This window comes from Apodemus sylvaticus, chromosome 11 (assembly GCF_947179515.1).
Source record: "Apodemus sylvaticus chromosome 11, mApoSyl1.1, whole genome shotgun sequence".
Classification (NCBI taxonomy): domain Eukaryota; kingdom Metazoa; phylum Chordata; class Mammalia; order Rodentia; family Muridae; genus Apodemus; species Apodemus sylvaticus.
This window is the reverse complement of record NC_067482.1, coordinates 106519891-106543767: the sequence shown is the minus strand read 5'-3', so window position 1 is coordinate 106543767 and position 23877 is coordinate 106519891. Positions and strand designations below refer to the sequence as shown.

General features: G+C 36.9%; 1 protein-coding gene across 4 annotated transcripts in view; it reads right to left on the bottom strand.

Moving 5' to 3' along the window:
* The window catches only part of Psme4 (proteasome activator subunit 4), a 114644-nt gene that overhangs the window by 12445 nt on the left and 78322 nt on the right, over positions 1 to 23877 (bottom strand). For all 4 annotated transcript variants that reach the window (XM_052198767.1, XM_052198764.1, XM_052198765.1 and 1 more), the window contains 13 exons: positions 22785 to 22838; positions 22442 to 22571; positions 20973 to 21054; positions 19190 to 19343; positions 18633 to 18702; positions 16755 to 16880; positions 16052 to 16204; positions 13579 to 13683; positions 13005 to 13096; positions 11390 to 11521; positions 10703 to 10911; positions 7989 to 8074; positions 2818 to 2946 (listed from right to left, as the gene is read on the bottom strand). In XM_052198767.1, the coding sequence (XP_052054727.1) occupies positions 2818 to 2946; positions 7989 to 8074; positions 10703 to 10911; positions 11390 to 11521; positions 13005 to 13096; positions 13579 to 13683; positions 16052 to 16204; positions 16755 to 16880; positions 18633 to 18702; positions 19190 to 19343; positions 20973 to 21054; positions 22442 to 22571; positions 22785 to 22838 (1522 nt within the window). The remainder of the gene's footprint in view (positions 1 to 2817; positions 2947 to 7988; positions 8075 to 10702; positions 10912 to 11389; positions 11522 to 13004; positions 13097 to 13578; positions 13684 to 16051; positions 16205 to 16754; positions 16881 to 18632; positions 18703 to 19189; positions 19344 to 20972; positions 21055 to 22441; positions 22572 to 22784; positions 22839 to 23877) is intronic.

Genomic DNA, 23877 nt, shown 5'->3' with positions numbered 1-23877 from the left:
ATATCATATTTGTCCTTCCTTGCCTAGTCCCATACCTAACTTCAAGAAACAGACGAGACAGGCATAGGACCTAAGGGAAAACCTACTATTACTCTGTTAAAGGAATAGGAATAAAGTGAATCCTAATGATATAGCTATATCCATGATCAGTCCATTTCTCAATCCTCATCAGAGAAGTTTCTTGCAGTGGATCACAGACTCACAACTAGACAATGTACAGAAAGTGAAAGGCTTTGGAGCACTGAGTCCTAACCTAAATTAGATCTTTTTTTTTTTTTTTTTTAAAAATCAAACTCCTGTCCCCAAGGCTCAGGATTTTTACAGAAGAGGAGGAAAGATTTTGAGAGAGGTGGTAGATGGTTCCAAGAAAATGTAATCTTCCAGACACAATAGTATTGATGCACATATGAACTCATAAAAGAATGTTTTGACAGCATGCATAGGATGTGCAGATGTTCAAATCAGACGACGTCCAAATATGGAAAATGGGAGATGGGCACATACTCACCCCTAACTAAGATGCTATTGACAGTTGATGCCTATTGGGAAAAACAAAAACAGTGTTTCCTAATAAGAGTGTCAGGAGTAATTGGCCAACACAAAATGGAATCCTTTTTGTGTTGGATAGGTTTTTGTTTCAATTTTAGTTTGGTATGTCTTGTGTTTGTTATAATTGTTTTGTGGGAGGAAGGGATTTGAAACTGGGTAGAGAAGTTATGGGAAGAGTTGGGGGGAGGAAGAATGGGAAAAAAAAAAACCCAACAAAGTATATAAAATCTAAAATAAATGGTTAGCCAAGAGCCTGTTCATTTATGTTTGGATACACACATACAAAGGGGGAAGAAAAGGTCATGAATTTAAGAGAGAGAAAGTTTGCTGGGATAAAAGGGAAGAGAAAAATAAGTGTAATTATAATTTCAAAAATGAAAAAATATTTTAAAAATGCTAGTTAGCTTTAGTATTTATTTAACACAAGGTGGGATAAAAATTATTTTAAGGAAGAGACAACATTCCTTTTAGTATGATGGCATTCTAGGTAGTGAGGGCCTATATATATAAGACTTCCATGACAAGTGGAGTGATTTTTATTGCTTTACTCCCTGCATGGAATATGTAAGGTAGTTAAGAAATATCTGAAGAGTGGGAAAAAGAAAGGAAAAGAGAGAAAAAAAAGAGAAGACAGCAAAGTGGACAGGAAGGACATAAGCACAGGAAGCAGAGAAGTGAAGGAGTAAAGGGACTCCTTGAGGTAAGGTGAAAAAGCAGTTCCAACTTCTTGAGCAAACTGATAGGTGGGAAGATTAAATGAGTCTCCAGAAGTCATACAAGTTAGTAAAATACAAGTTAATAATGCAATAAAATTTGAATTCAGGTCTGTCTGCCTCCAAAACAAGATCTACCTACAGAGACAGCTGAAGAGCAAATAGGTACAAAAGGAGATGCCAATGTAGTTTGTACAGACAATTATTACCAGTCTACTGATTGCCCTTACAGCAGGAATTCTCAGCCCCCCAACCGGGAAGAAGTATTCTTCTTCATCTAATTCCTAAAGAATACAGGTAGGTTTCATATTAATTCTCTAGTCACTATAATTGCTTGCTTGTCTCTTGCTTTGGAACAAGGTAGAAATAAGAAGCTGTGGTCAGTCATTATTTTCCAAAAAATTCTACTCAACAATTAAATAAAAATAAAATGACTAAATCCCACGCCCCTAAAATATCATTTTTGATTGTTGAGAAATATTTTTCAGTGGGAACTAAAAGAACAGTCCTACTTTTTCTGTAGTGTGCAGTGCAGTCTGCTTACCTGAACTGTGTCTGTCACAGACCAGGAAGGAAATGGCAAAAGAAAATGACAGTTCCTTTCTTCATCAACACTTGGTATTAGCACTTATTATCTCTGGAACTTTCCCAAGCTCAAAGAAGTTTGTTGCAGGATATTTGATCATACTATGAACCCTGAGATTGTTTTGTTTATTAGAAAAACCTGTTTCTAGATGCATACATCTTTAATCCATTTGGCTAGAATACAGACATACCCTTAGCACACACCTTTAATTCCAAACAATGAAGGTAAGGTTAGTTTGTAGAAGGAAGCCCTAGTTTTGTATGTGATATTTAACTGAGTGGCAGACAAAGTGACAAATCAGAGTAAGATTTGACAGAATGGATATGCCCAACTCTCAGGAAAAGAGAGGTGACACAAGAGATAGGAGCACAAAGAGGCAGCTTTACTGGACAGTTTGTATGGAGAGAGGTTGCAGAGAAACAACAAGCTAGACACAGATGAAGATACAATGAGACAAAAATGGAGTGGGTGGAGGAACACCCACACAGAAGCAGGGGGAGGGAGGATGGGATAGGAGGGTTATGGGGTGGGGTGGGAGTTGGGGGGGGGTCTAGGAAAGAAGATAACATTTGACGTGTAAATAAGGAAAATATCCAATTAAAAAAAAAGTTAGTTTTATAGATCTTGGCAGCTGAACCAGGTATAAATCAAGGCCTAGGTTTCGTTTTTTATTTTGATTGTTGTTTTTGGTCAACATAAATAGAACATAAAAAGAAAACTTTAACAAAATTCAGAGGCCTGATATGATATCACACATTTGATACCACATGTTTGATTCCAGCACTTGGGAGGCAGAAGCAGATGGATGCTTGTGAATTACAGGCCAGTTAGGACTACATACTGACTTTATCTCAAAAGAAAAGAAAAAAAACCAGTCACAAAACTCAGGTTTTGTATATCTACAGTTCACTGTGAAATACTCAGAGCGACAAAGCAAGGCTAGACAGAGAATGTAAACACTGTATTTACCTGGCTTAGCACCTGAAGTATCAAAGGCACTTGCTGAGGGTAGAGTAACCCCTGAGACATTAGTGACAAACAGAGCTTTGCATCTCTTTTCAGTTCATCATAACTATTGTCATTTTCCACTGGCGCGATCTACAAAACAAAACGAAACTAAATGGTTATCTCATGCTACACCCTACATGACAGGAATCCCAGTACCTAGAAGGCTAGCCAATTTGAAGCCAATCATGACTAAAGAGAGACTCTGTCTCAAAATAAAAACTTAAAACAAAATCACATTTTTACTTTTAACAACTTTTATGGGAAATTGCAAATGCATACATAAAAATACAATGAACACTTTATAATCCAATCACTTCTTAAACAATGACAAACTTATGGGTAATCTTGTTTTATTTTTGCTTCCTGCTGTCCCCCCTTCTATCAACTAAAATATCTGACACAAGCCCCATAGATATTCCCTTATGTCATCTTAAAAATATATAATCTAGAATGATATCACCATACATAAAACATTGTTACAGTCACAATAAAAAAATAACTGACAGTAGCTAGTACTAAACCCCAGTACTCAAGTCTCTGAGTCTGAAGAAAGCCTGGTCTACTCAGTGAGTTCCAGGCCAACCAGCAATATATGATGAAACTCTGCCTCAGATAAAAAAGAGCAAAATAACCACAAAAACTCTATAGTGCTTAAACTTCCCCATGGCAGCATTGACACATTGTCACAGCAGATAATCTGGGCTCCCCCAACATCATAATAATCATATAATGCTATGTTTGTAAATCTCTGAAAATTCCGTGTTATCCTTTTTTAATATTTGGAGAAACTAAGGTCTCGTTTAGCAATTTCCTGACTCATGGTCTCCCCTGACTATATCTACCTAATGGTGTATTTTAGTTTCAGTAAGTCCTGTACTCTGGCCAGTGGATCTAGGTTTCATTTTTTTAACATGTAATATTGAACACATCATAAGAATTGTTACGTGTTCTTTTTCCCACTATATCTTTTCTTATGCAATAGCCCATCATAAAAGAGAAGTCGACAGACTGGTACTATTATAGCTCATAATCTTCACTGCTATTCAGAATACTTTATATGTCAAAGCTTTTGCTTGTTTACAGTATTGAGTTCCTTCCTATACTGCAATGGTGAACAATTATTTCCTTAAAGGGTACTTTTATTATTTTATTATTTTTATTTATTTTTTATCATTTATTATATGTAAAATTTATTATTATTATTTTATTATTATAAACCAACTAATAAATCTGATGACTTCAGTACTCTTTAAGGTGATGATACTCATTAATGAAACTCAGACTGATGCTTTGATTTCAGATATAATATGCCAAGATGAGCTCAATTATCTTAGATGTTTCTTATTTCTCCATCTTAGAAGCCCTGATTTTCATAGGAACGATTACTGAGAAACCGACGGTGGGGTACAAGGAATATAGTTAGTTACCACCCTGAGGGTTTCTTCCTAAGTGTTTTAGGTTGAGAAAGCTGAGAAATAACACATTCTTTAGAGATAGAAAAATCTTATACTGATATTTTCTACTTAGATTTGTAATTGTTTTAAAGGTACATTGTTTGATTGACTATGTATGTGTTCATGCTGTGGAGGTCAGAGGACAAACTTTTGCAGGGGTTAATTCTCTTCTCCACCATGTGAGTTTTGAACTCAGGTATTAGGCTGGGTGCTGAGCTATCTCACCAGCCCCACTATTTAAATCTTTAATGGTAAAATTTATGAAGAGGGGCTGAAGATAGGGCTCAGTGGTTAAGAGCACTTGTTGCTCTTGCAGAAGAGCCAAGTTTGATCCCCAGCATCCACAATGCAGCTATTTGGAATTCCAGTTCCAGGGCATTCAACATCCCTTTTTTCTGGCCTTTGCGGGCACAAGTCATGCATACACATATGCAGACAAAAATATACATAAAAAAATAAATCTTTTAGCCAGACAACGGTGGTACACATATACCTTTAACCTCAGCACTCAAGAGGCAGAAGTAGGTGGATCTCTGTGAGTTCAAGGCCAGCCTGATCTACAGTGTGAGTTTTGTGACAGCCAGGGCCACACACAAATAAAAGCCTGTCTTGGGGGTGGGGTTGGGGGAGGGGTAAAGTATGTGAAATAGATGTAATTAAGAGGCCTGCATAGACGGGGCTGGAGAGATGGCTCTGTGGTTAAGAGTACCAATTGTTCTTGTGAATCTGTACAGGTGATACAATGACACAGAATTATATAGTATGCACATAGATCAATATCAGGTTCCTAATTTTAATATTATACCGCAGTTGTGAAATATGTTTAATATTAGAGGAAATGGAGAGAAAAGTACCATAAATTTTTTTTTGATTTACTTTGTAACTTTCTGTGGATCCTTAATTAATAATAATTATTTAATTAATTACCCTTAACTGATGTTTATGAGAATAAAATTAAAAAAATTCATAAAAATCTGATGATTTGATTTCTTCCTAACATGTAAAAGATAGTTTAATGCATATAAATATGTGCATATCAATGCCAACATCCATTCCTGCTACTACAGACACACCAATTTCCTTTTTGAGCATCATCTTACATTCTAGAGGACTGTCAATCAGAGAGGCAAAGGAACAGGGCTTGCTCGCTGTAACCTTGGATTTGGGCATGCAGATCTTGAAGAGATACAAGGGGGCAATGTCTGGAATAGAATCCTATTCTTTCCTGTAATCCAGAGCCTTGGAGTTATGGCTCCTACTCAGTTCTTCCATTTTTACTTTGCTGTGTAAACCACCTTGATATTTTCTGGTAATATTAATTTACTACCTTTGCTTTACCAATCAGTAGATTTCTAATGCTTAATGAAATGGAAGACTAGGGTGTGGAGGTAGAAGGTGGCTAAGAGCACTGGTGACTCTTCTAGAGTACCTGGGTTGGGTTCCCATAGCCCATACAGCAAGGAACCAACAACCATCTGTAGCTCCAATTCCAAGGGATCTTACACCCTCTTCTGAACTTTAAATGCATCAAGCATGCACAATGTGCACTTGCATATATGCATTCAAAATACTCATACACACAAACACTTTTTTAAAAGTTAAAATATGGAAGACTCTCTATGTTCCAGTAACAGGACTCTATTGATTGTTAAAACAGCAGATTTAAAACATATATCAGAATAGAAAAAGGATGCTAATTTTTGAGACAGGAATTCACTCTGTAGCCCAAACCGGCTTTGAACTAGATCCTTCTGGGGATTCAAGGCATATACCAACATACCCAACTTTAAGAATGTCTTGATTTTGATGGGTATGAAACTGCTTTATATTGTTTCACTTTATGCTAAATTTGTATGTACATGCATGCACACACACCACAGTAAGCATTTGTATGTGCATGCATGCACACACACACCACAGTAAGCATGGCCAGGTCAGAGGACAATGACTTACAGATATCTATTCTCTTTCCATATTATATGGGTTCTAGGAATTAATTTCAGGCTTTCCAGTTTGACAGCAGGTACCACTGAGCCATTGTGATAGCTCTATGGTTAACCCTTTAAATAAAGGTGTTAATGTACCATATCTGGTAATTTATTAAGAAACAAACACAACATGCAAGTGTAAAATACATGTTATACAGCAGATGTTTATGAATGACAAAGCACACAGTGAGGGGCAGATGACTACACCACATTTCTGAGCACGTTTAGTGTTTCCATATGCCCGACATAGTCATGGAACACTTTGCACCAACAAGCAACTTTTCACTTGGTTTAGAATCCAATAGATCAGTGTATTATTGTTTTTAATCTGAACTCTTGGTCTTTGCTAATAGCAATGTGAGGAGTAGAAAATTCAGATGAAATGATATTCATGTTACTGAGTTCCATTACAGAACTCAATTTTAAGAATGAAAGATATGTAATATTAATCCATATAATCTTTACCACACCCTTAGAATGTGACTGGACACTACTCTCAATTTGCATATAAGGAAAAAGAAGTAAGTTCTGAAGGGCCAGCAATGGAGCCAAGACAGATTCCAACCAGCCTGCCTCCTATTCCTGCCTCTTACTGTCTACCTAGTAAATGTTTACACTCCTTCTCCTCCTCCTCATCATCAAAGCTCCTATATAGTAAATCGTTTATTAAATTATAATAGCTACATAAGGAATACTACAGACAAGAAAAGTTATTATATTAAAATCTCACTGTCCCTTTTACTCATTCATATGTTCTCTAAAGTAAAAATAGCTAATGCTTGGTCTGCAAAACTTTTGTGTATAGCTGGGTGTGGTAGCTCATGCTGGTAATCTCAACATTTAGGAGGCAGAGACAGGAGGTTCAGCAGTTCAAGGTCACTTTCTACTACACAGCAAGTCTGAAGCAAGCCCGGGCTACATAGGATCCTATATAAAAAAAGAGAGAGAGAGAGAAGAAAAAAGATTTCATATATCTGTTGTGCTCTCACATTGTGGTGGTTTAAATAAAAATGTCCCATCTAGACTCATGTATTTGAATACCTGATTCTCAGAGAGTGGTACCACTTCGGTTAGGTGGTGTGGCCTTGTTGGAGTAAGTAGGGACTTCTGGAGGAAACTTATTACTAGGGGTAGTTTTGAGATCTCAGAAGGCCAGCCAGGCCCAGTGGCTCTCTTTCCTCCCTGCAGATCCAGAAGTGGAAATCTCAGCTATCATGTAGGCTCCCATGCTCCCTGCCATGAGGATAATGGGACTTCTGAGACTACAGGCAAACCCCAATGCTTTCTTTTATAAGAGTTGCCATGATCATGGTGTCTCTTCACAGCAATGCATCACTGATTAAGAAAATTGTTATATATATATATAAATGTTAATGGTAATTATATATTGTATGCAAATCTGCATATTTTCATTGTTCACTGCTATCACTGAAGAATTTTCTGTGACTATCTTGAGATGAAATAAAAATTCATCCAGTGCATGAATAATAGAAAATATCTTTCCCATCTTGAATGATATGGATTGCTTTAAGAGTGAATTAGGAAAATATCAGGATAAAAAAAAGTATGCAAACTTTTAGTTTTTGAGACAGGAACTCACTCTGTAGCTCCAGCACACCAACCTCTCAATGATGGTTATGAATGACGGCCAGAGGGAATACATTTTTTTCATTTCAACTTATAGTCTTACCTTAAAGAACAAAGGAAGAAGCTGAAGCTGCTCTTTGACTGCTGTAGAAAAAGATCTTCCTGCACTTGCCATAAGCCATTTCAGTACTATTTGGAAATAAACACACAGAATCAGCCAAGCTATTAAATTAGGGAGCACAAAGAATGATGCAATTCTGATGTCCCCAACAGACCGATTCATTAGTAGTTTAATAAAACCCATGGCAATCAAATAATTTAGGGTACTAAGGGAAGAAAAAAAATCTAGAAATCATGAATAGCCTACCAAGAACTTGAATATATTTCAAACGAGCCAAGAACTCTGAGGCAGCTAAAATAATGGCAGAGTAGCCATATAGTTAAAATTTTAAAAATATTAGCTACTAAAAAGGATACTGAGTAACCAAAATATCTTGAAAACTCTAAGGCTTATACTTGGTGATTTAAAAAACTTACTACAAATCTAAAGAAATCAACAGTACAGCACTGACATGAAGTTTTGCACACAAACCAATAGAACACAACAAAATGCAGAAATAAATCCTTACAACATGTGCTGTTCAGGAGCACCAAAGCAATGTAATAAAAAACGGTTTTCAACAGCAGTGCTGGGAAAAGTCACTGTCCACATTCTAAGCAACAAAGCTAGATTCTAACTTTATAGTCACATTCAAAGTAACTCAAGGTGGACTAAGGCCTAAATATGAGCCCAAAGTGTATTTTAAAAAAATTAAACAAACAAGCAAAAAAAAAAAAAAAATAAAGCAAAACAAAACCAATAACCAAAAAACAGCCACGCCAAATACCCTAAGTTAGCCAAATATAACAGCAAATCTGGCACTAAGGAGGCAGAGACAGGCAGAGAACGATCCTGCCTGAAAAAAAAAAATCAGAACAAAACAAAAACCAAGAAACAATAATAACAAAACAAACAATTTGGAAGATAGGGAAGCAAAAGTGAAGGGAGAGCATATATTCAAAACAGAAAATATTTAGGTTATTTACTTAATAATGTAATAGCAAGAACATATAAACAACTATAACTCAAAGACAACAAAATACATGATTTGAAAAAATGGAGATAAAAAAACAACCCAGGTATGATGGCACACTTAGATGACAGAGGCAGAGGATCTTTGTGAGTACAAAATCATACTTGGTTCCAGGATAGCCAGAGCCACATAGAGAAACACTGTCTCAAAGGGGGAAAAAAACTTTCTCCAAAGAAAGTAGACCAATTAAGCACATAAAAAGATGGTAAATATCATTTGTCATCAGGTAAACATGAGTCAAATTACAACTTTTTAAACCTATTAGGATAAGTGGAAAAAAGGAGGAAGACCCTACATAGAAAACAAAAAGTATAGCGTAGACAAGGATAGGGGACAGCATTTCATAGCAAGACTGTAAAACAGGTGGCCACTGAGACAAACAACAGTTGGGCACACCTCACATGCAAGCATAGGTATATACACAAAAAACTGAAAGTAGGACCCTAATAGATAGATACTTAGTATATTAATGGTCAACTCAGGCATAGTAGCAAATCTAGCACTTCAGAGGCATAGGCTGATAAAATTAGCCTGATCTACAAGCAAAGTTCCAAGCCAGTCAGAGCTACATAGTGAGACCCTATCTAAAAAAACACTAAATTAATAATTAGAGTAGAATGTCTCAAAACAGAAAAAAAGTAGTAACATTTCAAATGTCAACCAACATAAAAGAAAATGCAGCAAAATTAATTTCTTATTTATGGTTGACCACGTGGTGCTTTTAATAGAATGGCCTCAACTGTCCCACTGAGAGAGGCAGTATTAGAAGGTGTGGCCACTAGAGGAGGGTAAGGTATGCTTTGAGGTTTCAGCAGTTCAATTAAGATCTAGTGGTTCACTCTCTTCCTGCTGCGTCCAGGATACAGATCTCTCCTCTTCCAGCATCCTATCTGTCTGCATGCTGCCATTCTTCCAGCCATGATGACAATGGATTAAACCTCTGAATCTGTAAGCCATCCCAGTTAAATGCTTTCTTTCATAAGAGTAGCCATAGTCAGTAAACACCCTAACTAAAACAATAGATTCATCAAAAAATACTTCGTCAAGTGAAATATGCCAGAGATAAAAAAATAGACTGAGATGAACCACCTAGAATAAATTTTAGAGACAGAAGTAAAGGAATGGCCATTAGGGGTGAAATGAAGGGGAGGGAAAACGAAGTTACTGTGAACTGAGTGCAGACTTTCAGCCTGCCATGAAGAGAATTATGGAAATGGATGATTGTAGACTTATAGCCTTTAAACTGGACACTCAAAAATGGTAAAAATTCCCTGCTGTGGTGATACATGCCTTTAGTACCAACAAGTAATAGCAAGAACATACAAGCAACTAAAAATGAAAATAAACAAGACTATTTAAAAAACAGAGAAAATGCAGGCATGGTAGTACACTTGAGAGGTAGATGGAGAGACAGGTGGATCTTTGTGAGTTCAAGGCCAGCCTGGTCTACACAGTGAGTTCCAGGATAGCCACAGCTACCTGGTGAGACAGATTCTCAAAACTCAAGCAAACAAGCAAGCAAGCAAACAAACAAGAAACCCAAACAAGCTAACAGAAAAGATTAAAATTAGAGAATACATACTGTTTTATCATAAGAAAACAATGTGTGTGTTGGGAAAACCACCCAAATGAACTAAAAAGACCTCTGTTTCTAAGTGAATTTCTACCAGTTTTAAAGACTCACTGGTTTTTAAGAGTTTAATGCCCTGAGTTCGTTCATCTTCTTCACCAACACCATTTTCTTCCATAACATGGTTCTGAATTTCCTCATCCACATCCGTGAGTGGTTTCAGTTTTTCTAGGACTCGAGCAGTAAACTCAGGGATACAAGGAGATGTTGTTGGAGCAGTATTTGGCAAAGAAACATCTATCATGAATATGTAGGTCAGCACACTGTTAAATAAAATACAGAAGAGTAGGGCGTCTGACATGAAAATTAAAACTGAGGTTCAAAAGTTACAGCTCAGCCAAACCAAATTTTCAAAAGATAATTCCCAGGGAGGGTCTCTGCTTCCAGTGTAAGATATGCCATATAATTCTGAGGGGAAACCCTGTAGTATGATGGCTGCTCGTTGGTGGCTTCTGAGTACAGTGAAACTAATTTGTATTCAATGTCTTGTTTTTCAGAACATAATAATGATCAAATAATGAGGAAGACAACACTATACTCACTGGGAACATGATCAATATGCACTATCAGTATTAAAACTTACTACGGGCACTTGACATTCTGTCAAAGCAAGAAGCGAACTGAAGACCAACCACCAAGAAAAATGTTATGTTATGTAATAAAAACATGTAACTGCTGTAAAAAAACCCAACTTATTACAAAGACTCAAGAAATAAAACCAAAAGAAGAAACTACACATACCTCCCGATTCTTTCTCTGACATTTTTGTAAACCTGGGTGAGTTTTGGTTCCAAGTACTTCAGAAGTCTGTGCAATAGTTCAGGGACTCTCCACTCTTGCTGGGCAAGGCCACCTTGCAGCACATAAAGTCGGCTACAATTAAAGGACAGAGACATTGGGTTACATACTGTTTTTCTATGCTGAGAGTATACACAATGCCTGTATTACATTTCAATCTTTTCCTGCTTTCTCTTAGATCACCACAAATGGCTTCTTCTCATTAAATATACCATCCACAATTCAAAATAGTAACATCTTAAAAATTGACTCCCACATCCCCTTCTCTATTTTTTTAATATTTTTACCTACTTTTTATATTTACTACATTACAGATGTTTAAATATATTTTTAGTGGTACTATATTTATTACTATTAAGTTTTGAAAAAGAATATCCATTGGCCTTTCTTTTAAACATTTATTTATTCAGTGTGTGTCTGTGAAGTAGGGTTGGGGCACATACATGCTGTAGCATGAGGGTGGAGGTTAGAGAACAAGTCTGTTTTCTTTTCAACCCTGATAGTTCCACAAGACCAAACTTAGGTTATCAGGCTTGGTGCAAGTGCCTTTCCCAGCTCAGTCACCTCACTAGCCCCACTGTATGCCTTCTGTTGTATGTGTATGAGGGTGTGTGTCAGTCTGTGTATGTCTCTTTTTATCATGTGGTCATCGTGTGGGTTCCAGGAACTGCACTCAAGTGGTCAGGCTTGTAGGCAAAAATCTATATCTCTAAGCCATCTCACCAGCACCTGACCTAATGTTTTGAGAATAATAATTTAAGTGTTCTCACTAATGAATATTCCTTTATTATAACTTTTTAAAAAAGATTTATCTATTATATTTATGAGTATACTGTAGCTGTTTTGAGACATACCAGAAGAGGACACCAGATCCTATTACAGATGGTTGTGAGCCACTATGTGGTTGCTGGGAATTGAACTTAGGACTTAGGAAGAGCAGACAATGCTCTTAACTGCTGGGCCATTTCTCCAGCCCCCCTTTATTATAATTTTTAATAGCTCCTGCTTTTCTCCCCATTCGCAAACTCTGCCAAGTAAACTCTACTTTAGATCTGTCTTGTTTCTGTAGTGATACAGAGTATGTTAGGCAAGCACTTGACAATGAAACTATATCCCAGCCCCTCTTCTTTGTGTTTTTGGTCAAAGAAAATATGAAAAATAAATTATGACAAAGAAGTCAGTATATCCCCTCAAAAGCAGGGAAGGCTCAGAAGGCTGGGTGACTTATGTTGGAGCTGGTACACTGCTTACAAAATGAAAACACCACAGCCTCAAAAAGAAATAAATTCATCATTTAATTTAGCACTTGGATAATTTATTTTCTGTCTTTCTTTTGCTTTGGTGTTGTTTTGGGACTTGCTCATGCTGGATAATCCTGGTTGTCCTGGAATTTGGTATATAGCCCAGGCTAGCCTAAAACGCATGGTTCTCCTCTCTAACCACCCCTACTGCAGGAACTGTAGGTGTGTACCACCATGCCTACTAACTCATTTCCATTTATTCATTAGTTAATATAAAATCTTTGATATTAACCATACAGGTTTTCTTTTTTACTTACCATGCATCTACAAAGGACCCCCCTTCGCCACTCAATGGTGACTCCAAGAGCAGCTCAAAAAGCCAATGAAGCTTCCGGGGGTCTCTGCTTTCCTGTATAAAATATACAAAGTAATAAATCAGGCAAAGACATAGTTCTGTAACTCAACCAGACCCATCTATGTTACAATACGTATGCAAAAGGCAGGCCAAATAAAACTGAGTCAGATACAAACTTAATTATCATTACTTGTAGTAAAGGGAGAAAACTCTTAGCAAAATGGACAACTTAAACAAAAGCACATGAGCAATGGGCATACTTTGTATTAACAACACATATTAACTATAATATGGCTTTTACTATGTGTAAATACTTCCCAAATTTTCTGAATAAGTACCAGAGCTAATCTCAAAGACTGCCAGGAAGGCTGAAAAGCACCATCTTCAATTGTGTACAAAAAACCCCCCAAAAAAACAAAAAACAAAAGGGGGGGGGGGGAAGAGGCATGAACAAACTGTCAAAATCAAAGGGGACACTGGATCTGATCCATTTTGAAAGCAGTGTCACCAGGGGAACAAGCAGAAAGCGTGCTTACACAGGATGTGGCTATACAGGTTCCCCAGTCATTGTACGTCTCCACTGTCATGTTGGACAGTGCTGTTCTCAGCAGCGGGCATAGAAGCTCCCAAAGTTTCTCCACCTTCTCAAAGTAAAACACAGGAAAGTTAGTGGCATACATCACTCTAAAAACAGCTCCTCCTAGAAATACTTACACACAAATAGGACAAGACTTCAAAGAATTAAGTAAGGGATCTTACTATGTTAGAATTCATATAATACAGTGTATAATACAATTTCTTTTTCAGACTGTCATTCAAAACACAGGGAAAACTTTGTATGGTTCCTAATAAAATATTTCCTATACAGAAAAGTTCTTTTTTTGAAAAACTAAAGCTATCACGTTGGGCAAAAGGGAAACTTTAAATTTTTCATGAATATTCAGGTCACTATTGAACCCAAGTTGGAAGTATCACCAATGCTCCATTATGAAACAGGAATTCACCTTAGAGGAGATATTCAATTCAAACTACAATAGTCAAGGACTGATCATATTTGTGGCTTCAAAACTTCAATAAGCACAAAAATCAACTTTGTGATCTCAAAAAGATAGACTCTGATTAATCTCAAGGAGAAACTGAGATGATCCTTTTCTAAAAACTTCATACTTACTAACCACACTTCATAGCCATGTACTTTGGATTCAAAAGGACAAATAGGAAGGTGGTATTTGGGCTAAAAAGTACCAGATACAGGTTTGTTTTTTTTTTTAAATGTGTTTTGGTAAAGAACTAATTCAATAGTAACTCCACTAACAGGAATGATAAGGATGTGTGGATTGTGTATAAACCTCCACTTTGAGAGAGAAACAAGTTTTCTGGGTTTTGTTTTTCTTAAGATTTTTATTTATTTTAAAGCTGGGTATGGGAGTGCACATCTTTAATCCTAGCACTCAGGGGGCAAAGATCTCTGAGAGTTTGAGCCCGGTAAGGTGTACCAGGTCATCCACAGCTACAGAGTAAGACCTTGTCTCAAAACAAACAAACAAAACAACAAAAAGATTTTGTTTATTTGTTAATACTATGTGTAGGTACATGGAATTGCATTGTATACAGAGCCCAGAATAGGGTGCTGGACCCCCTGGAGCAGGCAGGTATAAGCTGCCCAGTGTGGGTGCTGAACTGGGTACTTTAACACCATATACTCTTCACTACGAAAAGCCATCTTTCCAGCTTTTTTTTTTTTTTTTTTTTTTTAATTTAAACCTGATATTTCTTGACTCATTTGCCTAAACTGAATGTTACCTACAGAGCATGAAAAACTGTTGATTCTGTTGAGGCCTGCTCCTCTTAATATAGCAGTAGCCATTTTGTGTTCAGTCTCCATTTTGCTCATAAAGTAAAATTAAGTTCTGGTTCTCAGACACTACTTCCCAGATAGAATTAATTATTTAGAGCTGACAGTAAAGAATATTATTAAAAAGTTAAAAAGTTATGGCCAATCATTTGTACCCTGTTATTTCAATGTTCTGAAATTCTGTGGTTCACCACCCATCCACCACCCTTCTTCCTTACTCAGGACCAATCAGCTTAAAGGTTAGCTGAGAACACTTGGTCTAGAGAGCCGAACATGTTGTGCCCTCACTGCCTGCCTCTGAACCTGCTGCTTCCTGTTAAAAAGCCTGCCCTGGCACCACAATGGTGCCACAATTAGGTTTTTCTTTCGTGTGGTCCTGGACTTCAGTATTATGGTATAGATTCAATAAGCTATTCTTAGTTAACTGAGACTGGTGTAGATATGGCCTGTGTGGCAATTCCCAGACACCATTTCTTTTCTCCTAAAAAAGAAAAAAGAAAAGAAAAGAAAAGAAAAGAAAAGAAAAGAAAAGAAAAGAAAAGAAAAGAAAAGAGAAAAGAGAGAAAGAAAAGAAAAGAAAAGAGAAAAGAGAGAAAGAAAAGAGAAAAGAGAAAAGAGAAAAGAGAAAAGGAAAAGGAAAAGGAAAAGGAAAAGGAAAAGGAAAAGGAAAAGGAAAAGGCAAGGCAAGGCAAGGCAAGGCAAGGCAAGGCAAGGCAAGGCAAAGCAAAGCAAAGCAAAGCAAAGCAAAGCAAAGCAAAGCAAAGCAAAGCAAAGCAAAGAAAAGAAAAAGACTATCTCCTATATCCCTGGCTAATCTCCAACTTGCTATGTAAAAGAGGATGACTTTCAACTTCTGGTCTTCTTACTCTTCACCTCCAGAATGCTGGGAATTTAAGCCCATGTCACTAAGTATTAAGACCTAACAGACAGAGGGCTTTGTACATTCTAAATACACAGTCCACCAACGAAGCCATATCACCAAGCTCCGTTTTTGGCACATTTTATGGAGTTGAACCAGTCATATTTCAGGAAGCAATAGCAAATGTGCTGTGGATTGCTACCTTTTTTACCTTTTCTTCAGACAAGGTCTCATGTAGCCCCGGCTGGCCCTGCTAACAAAACCCAAAAAAAAACAAACAAACTGATCACATCACCTTCTCAAACGTCCAATGCTTAGAACCTCTAATTAAACCAGCTATAATTTCTGCAACACATCTCTGAGTACTTTCATGAGAATCTGCAACCAAGCGTTCTAAATGGGGCTTCAGAACAGGCAGAAAAGCATCATCAAAATTTCTAAATATACCCTATAAAAAGAGAGATAAAGTCAATTCAGTATTATCATTTTTTAAAGATTAATTTATTTTATGTATAGGAGAACACTGTAGCTGTCTTCAGACACACCAGAAGAGGGCATCAGATCCCATTACAGATGGTCTTGAGTCACCATGTGGTTGCTGGGAACTGAACTCAGGTTTTCTGGAAGAGCAGGCAGTGCTCTTAACTATTGACCCAACTTGCCAGCTATTGACCCAACTCGCCAGCCCCCAATATTATCTTTATAATATTTAAGTTTGCAATTTATTCTCCCCATTTAACTTCGTTAACAATGTCAGTTACAATAGTAAGAATATTGCAAATTGATATTAAAATGCATATTTTTTGTTTCTAGTGCTAATACCATCAATAATTTAAAAGGTTACCTTAAACAAAAAGTAAGCCACAGCAATATGAACTCCTGTGTAATTTCAGCACCACTTTAGATTAAGGCAGACAATAGGTTAATTCAAATTTACTTATAAGCCCAGAAGATGGTAATCACTGAATCTTATGAAAAGGGCACACAAGCATAATTACCTTAAAGAGGCAGAAACGCCGGGGACTGAACTTATCTCTTCCTTTTCTGTCTTCTAAAGATAGAAATGTGATTAACTGCTCAATAAACGTAGGGTCAGAGAAACGGTCATATATAATCTGTTCTGCCTATAAAGTTGAAAAAAAAAAAGAACAATTCAACGTTTAAAACCTACTAAAGAGTGCACAAGAGTTATTGCTATAGTTTTGTTCTGGAGAATTTCCAATATCCATAGAAACTATAGTAGTTTATAGAACCAAAATACTAAATACAACTAGATGAAAAACTAAAATGCAACTCTAAAAATATTTAAGTTTTTCCCTTTACTTCCCCAGATTTGGATGTAATTTTTCATAATATGAACTAAAAACCAAAAAATGTTCTGTTTGGTAATGAGAGCTAACACTTTTGTGCCAACTGTATGCAAGGTATAAGAACCTTCTAACTATAAACCAAATTCTAGTTTTTGTTGGTTTTTATTTTTTGTGTGTTTTTGTTTTGTTTTTCTTTTTTGGCTTTTCAAGACAGGGTTTCTCTGTGTACCCCCGGCTGTTCTGGAACTCAGTCTGTAGACCAGGCTGCCTCGAATTCAGAAATCCAGCTGCCTCTGCCTCCCAAGCGCTGGGATTAAAGGCCTGTGCCACCACTGCCCGGCTTATAAACCAAATTCTAACAAACCAACATTTGAAGAAAGGTTGGTGAGAATCAGGAAATTTAAATATCAACTTGAAAATAATTTTCACTTTACATCCCAATCAAAGCACTCACTCCTCCAAGGCCCCCCGCCTCTTTCCGGGTCAAAGCACTCACTCCTCCAAGGCCCCCCGCCCCTTTCTGGGTACCAACCTACTCTAGAACATCAAGTCGCTGCAGGACTAGGCACATTGTCTCCCACAGAGGCTGGACAAGGCAGCCCAGTTAGGGCAACAGGATTCACAGGTCAGCAACAGAGTCAGAGACAACCCCTGCTCCAGTTGCTGGGGGACCAGCACGAAGACCAAGCTGCACATCTGCTACATATGTGTAGGTCTAGCCAATGTATGATCTTTGGTTGGTGGTTTAGTCCCTGGGGGCCCCCAAGGGTCCAGATTAGCTGACTCCTGTCTTCTTGTAGCGTCCCAAACCAACTTGGCTTTTTAAAGTGAATTAACTTTCACAATGATAAGGAAGTATATTCAATGAAGAAATTTTTGTTTCATTTTTGTGGGGTGTTTTTTGTTTAGTTGATTATGGACAGTCTTGTTCTATAGTCTAGACTGGCCTTGAATTCATACCAATCCTCCCTTAAAAGCCTCGAGTGGAAAAGTTACACTCATTCTCTACCATATCTGACTTAACTAAAGTAGTTCTCTTTAAAATCTAGGTATCTTCACTGGGGAGATGGCTCAGTGGCAATGTTCTTCCTGAAGGCCTGAGTTTGTTCCCATCACCCAATGTAGATAGCTCGTGACCTTCATTCAACTCTAGCTCAAAGGGGAACTAACAACCTCTTGTCCCCACCTACACCCAGGTGCATTCACCCATACATAGATACACATAATTAAAAATAATACAAATAAATCTTAAAAAAATTAACATCTATGTCCTAAGAAGCCATGATTTACATACAATGGAAACATAAACTATGTCATTATGGTTGCTCAAGAGCCTGTATCATCCAGAACTAACACAAGCAGCCAGCAGTACTGTATAGAGAGAGCAATACTCAGTGGAATGTTGAATTCAGTAGTAACTTAAGGACAACCTTGGAAATGTTAATAGTGCTGTCAACTAGCACCTGACTGATGGAACAGTAGTATACATTTAAAAAGGACTTGACTAAGGTAGAGCGGAATCAGCAGTCAAGATCCAGTTAAACCCATAATGGAATGGATGCTTACCTCCGTCATATCCTCCCTGCTTCTGCCAAGTTTAGGCTGCTCTTCCACACCAGCATAAACAACCATGTTCCTACACAGTAAGAGTTTTATTTACAACATCAACAGAAGAACATGATATAGCTTCAACAGTAAATGCTAGGAGGTATATTTAACATTCTGATTAGGATGAATGTAGGGATATGAGTAAATTATAAGTTTCTCTTTTAAAGTCTACAGATCTCCATGCCTTGGTAACAAATTACGGGACTCAACAGCGAGAGAAAAGTGCTTCTGGTTTAGACAAGTATATTGTTATTAATACATAGGAACACAATTTAGAGCAGCTGATAAGAGTCTCCCTAGCCACATAGCATGGCATTAACAAAAAGTTAGAACTATAGTGTAACAAACTGGGAAGAAATAAAGCACAGCACTGACAGGAGCACAAGAAAAATAGGAAGAAAGAAGGAAAGACCTTTAAAAATGACTCTGAACCTAGAAATTGAATCTAACAAAATAAAGTTCACCAAAAAAAAGAGAAAAAAAATGTTTAATGATAAGGTGGGAGGTGAACTTACTTTGGCCAGTTGTAGTATCCCCAGTGAGTTTTTTCAACAAAGCAACTTGACTCCCATTCTTTTTTTGTTCTTGGTATATTTTTGCTATCATAATGTAACCAATGGTTATCAGGTCTATCACCAGCAAGAATTTTGGTAGGTTTAGGACATCCACCTAAAGAAAAGGTATTCAGATTTAATAATTTGAAAACAGTAACTCAGTAGCTGTTCTAGACTTTCAATACACAATCCTATTACCTTTTTTTAAAAAAAAAAAAAAGGCAGTGTTACGTTATAGCCTTTGCTGGTCTAGAACTCAAAGATCCACCTGCCTCTGCCTCCCAAGTATTGGGATAAAAGATATGTACCACCATGCTCTGACTATAACTCCCTTAAAAATGTTTGTATAAATTATACATTTATATTTATTTTTGTATATGTTTGTAATATGTGCATGTGCCTGAGGTTAGTTACAGGCATCTCCTTGGAGCTAGCTCACAAGCAGTTGTGCACTGCCTAATGTGAGTGCTAGAACCAGAACTTAGTTGTTGCATAAAAATAACACATGTTCCTAAACACTGAGCTATCTCTCTATCTCTACCTGCAACACTTAAGAAGAAATCACTTATTAATATTGCCATTATTGTCTAGATGGCTGACTAGGTAAAGGTTTCTGTTAAAAAAGCTCAGCAGCCTGTGTTTAACCTGACCCACATGGTTAAGAGAATAAAACTGATTCCCACTGTTGTACTTTGACCTCTACATAAATGTAATGGCATATGTGCACCCACATATACATATACAAATACAAAAAATAAAAAAAAAAAAAAAAAAACCAAACCAAACTGGCATGAGTAAGGACCTGGACCTCAGCCCTGAGAAGGGGTCGGGTGGGAGGGTGGCAGAGTGTGAGGACGAGCATGCGGTTTACACTGAACTGTTGAGGGGAAAGATGGGATAGATGGATTTGGGATTGATAACCGTTAAGAGACTATGAGGTATGAAATTAAAAGGGTTTGCTAAAACATTTGGTTCTAAATTAATTTCAAGCTTACAAAGCTCAAGGAATTTTTTTTTATTCTTCACTTACAGTCCTCATATTTTTACATACTACCCTATATATATTCTAACATATTCTCTTTCCCTACACACATACTTACTGGAAACGTTTTATGGAAAATTGCTCTCATAATGTCTCTACCCCCCACAGTACAGAATACAAAAGTATTTCCTAAGACTGTTCTTTTATATATCAAAACACAGTTCTCAAAAAAAAAACTTTAAAAATTAACATTGATTCTGTCATTAATTTTATCAACACACCTTACTAAAATTTTAATCATTTATCCACATGCATGTCCTTTATATCAAAAGAAATATTCTTAAAAGACATTTTTCTGTGGACTACAGTCTAATCCACAATTAAAATATTACACTCTCAGGGCAGTGCTACATGCATTTAATTCCAGCATGTGGGAGACAGAGGAAGGTGGATTTCTTGAGTTTGAGCCATCCTATTCTACAGAGCAAGTTCCAGGACAGGCAGGGCTATACACAGAAACCCTGTCTCAAAACACAAAACAAACAAACAAAAAATAAGTAATTAAATATAAAGGGGGAAAATATCCAAGAACACAGTAAGAAAAGTAGATCTTTTCTAATCTTCCTGCTCAGAAAAAAATAACAGCTCAAGCTGACTTTTGAATTCTGTACCTTTCTACCTGCTACCACTCCTTACCTCTGAATACTCAAGGAAATGTTCTAAGTGTTATTTAAAAGGACTGTTACTTGGGGTATTACTTACTGATTTCATAAGGGTTGATAGTCAGCTTTTTGTGCGTTCTCTTTAGCTGCTTGAGAATACCAGCAACAGCTGAGATAGCCATCTGCAAACAAGTTAACACGTATATATCAACATTTTGAAAAAACTGTCTTACAACATGCTGTACCACAATAGAAATTGATTCTGTTCCGTTCAAAAAGGCCTCCTACCCAAAGGCCCATATTCATTCTTGGTAAACTCATGCAGACTCTATAGAAATCAGTGCAGCAGTTTCTCAAAGATTAGATCCCCTTCTGCATTCTATCACAATGATACCTGTACATCCGTGTTCAATGGTGCACTAACAATAGCAATGAAATAGAATCAGCCTAGATGTCCGTCAACAGACAGATAATAAAAATGTGCTATGCATATAAGTGAAATTTTACTCAACCATAAATGGAAAAGTGACATTGACAAATGAATATGGAATCATATTAAGAAAAGTATCTCAGACTAAGAAAAACAACCAACACATGCTATCTTTTATACATATTCCTGCTTCTAATTTATATACAAGCTATTTATGTATAGTGAGTGTAAATATATAGAAGTCATGAAGCTGGAAAGGAGACATGAGAGGGAGAAGGGCTGTAAGAAAATAGGGAAAAGAAGGTAGCAAAACATAGAAGACTTGAAAGGGGAATACCAAATGAGAGGTTATTAATTAGAGAAATTAACCAAAAAAGTACACATGAAGAGTCTAGGCTCTCTGGGATGGCTCAGAGGCCTAGGCCCTACTGCACAAGCTCAATGACCTGATTCAATCTGATCCTCCCCAGTTAGTGGAAGCAGACACCTATCTCCCAAGAACTGTCCTTTCTTTGACTTCCACATGTATGCTGTGGGGGGGGGGGGGGCATGTGAGAGAGAGTTTTGGATTAAAGAGTTAACTAACTAGATAAATATACTGTCTACCTGTTGGCAGTGATGGGAGGTGCATAAACATTCAACTGAGAATCTAGTAGCATCTCCACCTTTGAATCTCTGCTGAAAGAACTGCCCTTCCTTTGTAGGGTCAACAGTAGCTCATTCCATTTGTGTTGGCATCTGGTCCTTTTATTGGTTTTCTTCCCAAAGTTTGATAAAGCCAGAATCCTTCTTCAAGTTCATTTGTAACACTTTTTCAACCAAGTCAAAAAATTGAATCCTTAAGTTTGCCCTTCTTCTTGCAAAATAGATTTTTGAATTTTTAAAAGTGAAACTTTCTTATTAGTCTGTAAGTTTATTCCCTGTAATAGCTATAGCATTAAATGTATAAAATGCTTGATTATACCTCCCATTATTTGTTGAACAAATTCTTATTGTTTCTGAGCAAACAAAAGGAGATGCCAAATCATTCCTTTCAAGGTATTCAGTAGGATATATGTTGTCTATGAAGAATTTAAAGAGTGTGCTGAGATAAATATTCTTAAACCCAACACAGTAACCAAAATAAATAAAGTATGTACCTTTCGAACAACGATTGCATCATGGTTGAGATTTTCAACAAAAAAACGTATGGCACGAAGAGGCAACACTCTGTCATCCCTTAGGAGTAGAGATAGAAGTCCAATTCCTATATGTTCAAATTTCCAAGGCCTGGTGGTTGAGAGAATGAGAGAAGGTACTTATAAATCAGATTTCTCTTAAAACCCACTTAAAAGAAGAATCTGTTCTGAAGCCTTTTCTTTGCTTTGTAGCCTTAACCTCCAGAGAACTGGGATTACAGGTGTATGAAATCATGCACAACTCTATGTTTGACATAATTTTAAGTTTCTCAAGAATTAAGAGAGGAAAAAAATATATACTTACAGATTTCTTTGCTCCACACCATCTAGTAAAGTATTCACCAAACATTCATAGTTCCTTTAAAAGAATTTCAGATAAAATATGATCTTACTATGCTCTTAAGACAAACATCACATAATATAAATTTACTCTCCTCTTAAATCTCACCATTTGACCAGACTAAAAGTGGAAAGACAGTGAAAAAAAAAGACTACCAATTTTTTCTTTGCTCTCTCCTTTTTTTTTTATTGGATATTTTATTTATTTATATTTCAAAAATTATCCACTTCCCCAATTCCCCCCCAGAAACTCCCTACCCCATCCCCCTACTTCTGCTTCTATGAGGGTGTGCTCCCACTCATCCCACCCACTCCCGCCCCCCACCCTTGCATTCCCATACACTGGGGCATCGAGCCTACACAGATAGAGAAACCAAGCTATACCATGAGAAAAACAAATCTTTCCACGAATCCAGACCTACAAAGGATAAAAGATGGAAAACTCAAACACAAGGAGGGGAGCTACACCCTAGAAAAAGCAAGAAAATAATCTTCTTTTAACAAACCTAAAAGAAGATAGCCACATAAACATAATTCCACCTCTAACAACAAAAATAACAAGGAGCAACAATCCCTTTTCCTTAATATCTCTTTATACCCATGGACTCAATTACCTAATAAAAAGACATGGACTAACAGACTATATACATAGTAAACAGGATCTGCTTTTAACTGCATACAGGAAACACACCTCAGTGACAAAGACAGAAACTACCTCAGAGTAAAAGGCTGGAAAACAATTTTCCAAGCAAATGGTCCCAAGAAACAAGCTGGAGTAGCCATTTTAATATCAAATAAAATCAACTTTCAATTAGAAGTTATCAAAAGAGATAAGGACACTTCACATCATCAAAGGAAAAATCTACCCAGATGAACTGTCAACTCTGAACATCTATGCTCCAAATGCAAGGGCACCCACATTTATAAAAGAACCTTTACTAAAGCTCAAAGCACTCACTGCATCTCATGCAATAATAGTGGGAGACTTCAACACCCCACTCTCATCAATCAGGGAAACAAACTAAACAGAGACACAATGAAACTAACAGAAGTTATGA